General features: G+C 47.3%; 1 protein-coding gene across 2 annotated transcripts in view; it reads left to right on the top strand.

Annotated features, from left to right (window-relative positions):
- The window catches only part of LGR6 (leucine rich repeat containing G protein-coupled receptor 6), a 113,370-nt gene that overhangs the window by 68,551 nt on the left and 38,095 nt on the right, over positions 1-6,724 (top strand). For both annotated transcript variants that reach the window (XM_027898106.1, XM_027898105.1), the window contains one exon: positions 3,400-3,615. In XM_027898106.1, the coding sequence (XP_027753907.1) occupies positions 3,400-3,615 (216 nt within the window). The remainder of the gene's footprint in view (positions 1-3,399; positions 3,616-6,724) is intronic.

The following is a 6,724-nucleotide window of genomic DNA, read 5'->3' as shown; positions in this document are numbered from 1 at the left end:
CACAGCACTGTCTGACAGCAGGTGTGGGATGAAGTCCCACTCCTAAGCCCTCCAGCAGCTCCGGGAAAGAGGCGTCTTCCTCCGTGAGCAGCCAACGGGTTAATGCTTGCAGGGAAAGCCAACTGAGTGATTTGGTGAAAGAAAGATTAAAACATCTCCGTGGAAGGTGAGGAGCCAGCCCCAGCCTGCACTGTCCCATTTACCCACTAATCGGCCCAATTATCTCAGGTATAAATCATAACACAAAACACTTACAGAGCCAGAGTCACACACTGAAGAAAGGAGAGAACTGTTGGGTTGGTTTTTGTTTAGTATAATTGATATAATTACCAACAGCTCCGTGCCAAGAACTTCAGCTTTACTGCTTCCAGAAGAGAGTAGAGAGCTGTCTGAAAGCCATAGCAATTAGCAATCCCCACATGCACAGCTTTTATTAGAAAGAATGCACCTCTATTCCAGAAAGAGCCAGCAGCTCCCTGAGGAGCAATTAAACATCCCAGAGACCTTCTGGTGCCAGGAATGCAGCTGTCACTGAACCCATGTTCCCTATCCCCTCAGCAATGCTGCAAGGGCACATAAAGAGTCCTGCTCATGATGCTGCACATGAAATGCCCTCACCTGTAACTTCCTTGTTCTGAATTTTAACTTCCCTGGCTCCAGGTAGGTGCATCGTGCTGTGCTGAGGTCCAAGCAGGCTGCTGCTTCTGAGGCTGCTCAGGCCCAGCACATCACAACCAGCAGAAGGTCTCCCTGCCACTCCCCTGAGGAATCTGTCTGGGCTCTGATCTCCACACTCTGAAGCAGATTAAGACAGTAATTCTGTGGCTGGAGCTCCCCAAGACCTCCCAAGCATGTGACCCCAGAGGGTGGCTCGTGGGCAGTGGCCACATGTTCACAACTCACAACGTTGCCACCAGGCAGCTCCTGCAGAGCTGAGGAGCAGGAGAGCTGGGGCTCACCTGAGTGACCTCTCACTGCCAACAAGGTTTTGAGATGGAGCAGAGTCTGGCTTGGAGCTGCAGCAAGTCATCAAAGTTATTGCCCCTGTACTAACCAGAGGGAAGTGTCCCTTAAAAAAATCCCCCAAGCTGCCTCACTGGCACTTTTCATAAGGATGGACTGGGGGAAAAAGGATCTTTCCTGAGAGAATGCTAAACATCCCTGGAGCAAAGCCATCAACATTAATGGTTTCCCCAGCTCCTGGGGCACTGTCACACTGAAAACAAACTCCCTTGGGGGTCATCTCTTCACCCAAGAGTTCATGAAAAAGGTGGGACATAAAACCAGACAGCCATGGGCTCCACCTTGCTCTCCTGTCCCTGTCCCTGTCCCAGCTCAGCCTGGTGCACCAGTCTTTGGCTCTGCTTTGGCATCTCCATTTCTGAAAGCTTAGTTTGGTTTTGAGAAATGGTAACTGTTCTCTGCGGATATTTTCATTGTCTGGTCTTTAATTAATTAAACTTGAAACTGAGCGTTCGCTTTAAAACAATTTTCAGTAAACATATAGGGATTTGGATGAAAGAATGTCTGCAGGAAAAGTAAGCAATGCTGCTTCTTTGTTGGTTTTTTGGGGTTTTTTTTTAGCAGATTATGATGCCAAAACCTAACAGACTTCTTATGCTGAGGAAGAAGTGGGAAAAAATAAGAAAAGATTAACATTTCCTACACAATTTTGGTCAGAGAGTTCTTGTTTGTCCTAAAACATTTTCATGGAAGTTTTCAAATAGCTTTGATCTTACCTTGAGCTGCTGCAGGGTTTGCTTTTCCGCTCTTTACTCGTCGGGTTTGTTGTCTCAGAAAGATGAATGATGCTATTTGCTGACAAGATTGCAGTCTTGGGGACAGCTGGTAAATTGAGGCAGAACTTGAAACATGCCCACCCTCTTCGACAGGAAAATTCACAGTTCATTGTCTTATGTCAGCCCTCTGAGCAAAGATGCAAATCCTGTGGCAGTGGAAGTGAGATTTGGGTGTGATGTGCTTTTCTCATCCACAGAGGAATCAACAGAGCTGGCTGAGAAACTCTCAGCTGAACAGCCTTGCACCAGAAAATGTCACTTCGTGGCAGTGCAAGAGTAGTGGAACCTGGGAAAATAGAATCACAGTGTAACAGTGTCTGGAGGTTTGCTCCAGTGTTCAACTTTAATCAAAAATATTACTTTATACACTATAGGTAACTATAGTCAAGAATATTAATTTGTTTACCACACTCCTTTTTGGAGGATTGTTGAGTTGAGGGCTAGGCCATGACAGCTCTGTTAACTTCCTTCTCTCATGCTTTGATAAGAGACAAAGTGCTTTCTCTTTGCAATCTGAATTCAGAGATCTTTCCTTTAGATAGCTTGGAAAAATAAAATAAGCTCCGTTGGCTGATGGAAATTAAAATTTGCTTTTTCCTTGGTATAATTGTTTCCTGGTATTTCATCCAAATGTGAAGTGTTTTCCTCTTATATTTTGGTTTTAAAATCTACAGATAACACATTGTATCCTGCTCACCATTGTTGCAATAAGAGATCTTTAGAGAGATGATTTCCTAACATAATTTTTAAACTTTTTTTTTTTTTCGTAATAAGCTTAATATTTTTTGGCTTCTCCTTCTATTTTGAAGCAAAAGCAAGTCTTGAAAATTAAAGTTTCTCACCAAATTAAACCTCAAATTCAACCGCCTTAAGGTTTTCATCATGATTAAAAATATTAAAAAAAAAAAAAAAAAGGAATTGGCAAACGAAGGGGGAAGAAAGGCCCAAACTTGTGCAACACGAGAGCACGGGTTTAATTTCTGCACCATGACAAAGGGCCTGACTGCTCCACAGAGCCTTTGCAGGTACCTCTGAGCGTTCTGCTCAGGTGCTGCTGGAACCCCAAGCGGGGTTTTGCCACATCTCCCACATTTCCAGACAAATCCTTCTCTTCTGGAACGGGGGCTCTGGCGGGCACGGTTTGGCTGTCCCGCAGGGCCCCGGGGGGGGTGAGCGGGCTGTGGGGTACCCCAAACTGGGCTGTGCCTCCGTAGATTGCTCAGGCAGATCCACTGGCAAGATCCTGGCAAGCCCAGCCCCGGGGGATGCAGCTTTGATGCTCGGTTTTAAAGCAGGGGGTGGCTGCAAACCACAGCTGGCCAGTGCCCATCTGGGGGGCCCACATGGAAGGACTTAGCCCAACCACCGTGTTTCAGAAGCTGCCATCCATCTGGCAGCACCAAAGGGCCATCAGTAAGGTGGTCAGACATCTCCAAGCAGAGGCAGGAGCCTCGAACTGATGCCTTCTTTTGTTAATCACTATTTACAGCCTAATCCAATCTCCCTCGGGCGTCGCTCTCTTTGCACAACGCTGCGGGCAGGGAGAGCGATGAGAGATCGCTCTCTCACTGATCCCCACCCTGTTTCTTTCCCCCCTCAGACGCCTGGATGCCAATCTCATCTCCGTGGTGCCCGAGAAGAGCTTTGAGGGGCTGCTCTCTCTGCGTCACCTGTGGCTGGACGATAACGCCCTGACGGAGATCCCCGTCCGAGCCCTGAACCACCTGCCAGCGCTGCAAGCCATGACCCTGGCGCTCAACCAGATCTGGCACATCCCCGATTACGCCTTCCAGAACCTCAGCAGCCTCGTGGTGCTGTAAGACTTCTCCCCTTCTTACTCCCCTGCGCTGCCCGTGCCTGGCCCACGGGGTCCTCCTCCCATGGGAGGACCTGGGGGTCACTCCCCAGGAAGCAGCTTTTTGCTGCTGGGGCAGAGATTTTGTTGGAAGGGTCAGGGAATACCCATCATTTGATCAGAAATGCTAAAATGGCCTCTTTCGATTTTTTTTTCGTAGTTTCCCCATTTTTCACCAAACAGCTAAAAAAATCCTTGATATAATTCAAGAAATGCTTTGTATTTAAAAAAAAAAAAAAAAATTCAGTATCTGGGAACAAAAATCAGATTTTTTTTTTTTTCCCCCCTTGAAGAATCAAGCAACTAAAAGCTTCCTCTTTCTTTTCCTTCTTCCAATCCCTGTGTTAAAACTACGGGAATTTCTAGCAGCATGAACAAAAATTAAACTGCAACAGTCAGGTCAAAAAAGCAGTATTTTTATTTCTTGGAAAGCATACCAAAAAACCCCCTTTTTTTACCAAATATGATTTTATACCAAAGGTATGACCTCAACGCCTTGTCCAAGCCCACGTCTTCTTATTTTCATGACTGTGTTACATCTGCAGGTCAGATGTTTTCGCAGTGGTTGCTGTCCAGTTTGCACAATCAGCACTTTACTGACAGTGTTTGGGGCGATGGGGAGAGCAGTGCTGCTCCAGGACACCTGGTCCAGGAGGGAAACAGTCACTCCATGGGCAGGGAGATACTAAACCACTCACAATCCACAATCAGAAACCCTCTGGCAGCTGCTCAGGAGGGACATCCTTTCTATCAGCAGAGGCTTGTAGATTATCTTGCTTCTAACAGGAAATTTACACATGCAAATTAGCTACTCAGTAATCCTTTGGTGTTGATTGCCAACTGCTTTAGAGCTCCTCCATCCACATGAAATGCCACCTCCAGTTTGGTAATTTGTACTGATACCAGGGTGTTAAGTAACCTCAGCATGTAGTGCCTTGGTGAAAGTTTAGCAATTATTTCCCTTTCAAAATTTAAAGTGTTTACTGAAGCCACCCAGCATAGAAAGTGCCTGGACAAAGCACAGTTCAGGGTTTTATTAAACATCAGCTTCAGCTGTTTAGACAAAGCATAAAGGCTTATTTAGGAGAAATGTGAAAAGCAACTTGAGAAAAGTCAAAAAAGTAGTTTTCACCCACAATAGTGCTCGTTCTGCGGGGCAACCCATGGCCACCATAATGCAACCACTTCAGTCAGCTTTAATAACTCGCCCAGCGGGTGAGCTGACATTTGGGGTTTTATTTCAGCCTCCCAAGCATGCTGCTTTCATTTGGGCTTATCCCATACTCTGGGCGAGAAGCAACTCCTTAATTAAACAGGCAAGCTCGAGAAATAAAAGTCATTGACCATCAGGTCACAAGGGAGAGAATAAATGTCCCGCCACATACAATTGGAAGGGAACACATGTGCGATCCTGCCAGGCTCTGTGGGACACGATGCTACATTTTTGTGGGATCACAAGTGTTTGGCAGAACCGGCCCCATAAATCTCTGCCCTGCTTCTATGCAAACCCTTGTCAGCACGCCACCAGTGGAGAGTCACCCAGTGTTCCTTCTGTGCCCCTACCGGGGATGTGTCCCCGCTCCAGACTCACCCACCAAGCTGACAAGCAAATGTCCCCAAAAGCCAGCCAAGCTGGAGAGGAGACTTTCCCTGCCGGGATGCAGATGATGCCTATGTGCATTCCTCTGGAAATGTCTGGATTTGCAGGTGGATGGAGAGGAGGTGGCTGCTGCCAGCCTGATCAATACTGACAGACAGAGCTGGCCATGGCTGAGGGCAGGAGCCTCCCAGGGGCAGAGATGTGCTGCTGTTCCTCCTCCACTCACCTTGGGCCTTTGGGAGACACGTGGGTGACCATCCTGCACTGCCACGAGGCACCAGCACCAGAGTATCCCAGCCTCAATCTGGAATTCTTTAAGGGTTCAGCCTCTGCTAATAAATTACACCTTTGCTGAGGAATTCCCTGATCTTATTCCCATCTATTGCTGGGCTGCAGGCACTTCAGTAATCACTCATCATGAAATCCCCGAGTCTCGGTAATTGGCACCATCCTTTCCCAGTTTATCAGCGCTTTCTCTGTGTGCTGGGGTGCTGGCACCGTGCTGGGATGGCAGAAGGGAGGTGGATATTTGCTCAGGGTAGCTCATGGGAATAGGACACTGCACACGTTACCTCCCAGTCTCATCTATTCAGGATCAAGTTTTATCTCAGTATCTGCAAGCAGAAATAGTCCTGAATGCTTTTCAGCTCATGGTTTGTGTGACGCAAAGGTTGTTTTACAAAAAGCATCTTCTTTCTTGGGCATAAAAGATTTTTCATTTGGCAGTCAGCATCTGAAACCCCCATGCTGCTGCGCTGACAGGCCGATAAAGTGCATGACAGCAGCTCCCATTAGTGTCCATCATCTCCTCTGTCAGCTGAATTCAGCAGAAAGTCAAGTCTCGAGCCAGGGATCACAGCATCTCTTTCAGTCCTGCTCCCCAGAGGGATCTGCAAGTAAAATCTTACATGGATGAATTTGGGATCCCTTGCCAAGAAATGCCCCACGCTGCAGATGTGTCCTTGCTGCCGCATCTCTGCAGTGGGCTGCAGTTCCCTCCTTTCCTGATGTCACCAAAGGAGCTCTCAGCAGAGATGCTCTGAGTGACCCCTCCAAAACAGGCCAAGCAGTAGAGAGGTTTGCCCTGTAATGAGGGACCTGGATGGAGAAAGGCTTAGAGTACTTTTGCTTTCATCACATAGCAGAGAATCCCTTCTGTTAACACAAATGAGGTCAAAACCCGGATTGTTCCCCGTCTGTGTCCACAGGGAGCCTTAGCTCCTGGAAACCACCCTGACTCAAACATTTCTGCAATGTTGAACATCCACTGTCAAAAGGACCCTCACATGCAGAGAGTTAACTTGGCCCCATAAAAGAGATGCTCCTCTCTGTGTCCACCTCATCTGTGCCATCGCTGTATTTGTTACTGTCTCTTGTACCCTCCCCTCATCTCAGTTCCCCTTTTCCAGTTCCCATCCAGCTACCTGGTTTGAAACACGGAAACCCAGAATGGTTTGAGTTAAAGGCCAT

Source organism: Empidonax traillii, unplaced genomic scaffold (genome assembly GCF_003031625.1).
Source record: "Empidonax traillii isolate 1590-97213 ecotype Southwest subspecies unplaced genomic scaffold, ASM303162v1 scaffold579:size954524, whole genome shotgun sequence".
Lineage (NCBI taxonomy): Eukaryota > Metazoa > Chordata > Aves > Passeriformes > Tyrannidae > Empidonax > Empidonax traillii.
The sequence above is the reverse complement of the archived record's forward strand: the minus strand, read 5'-3'. Positions and strand labels throughout refer to the sequence as shown.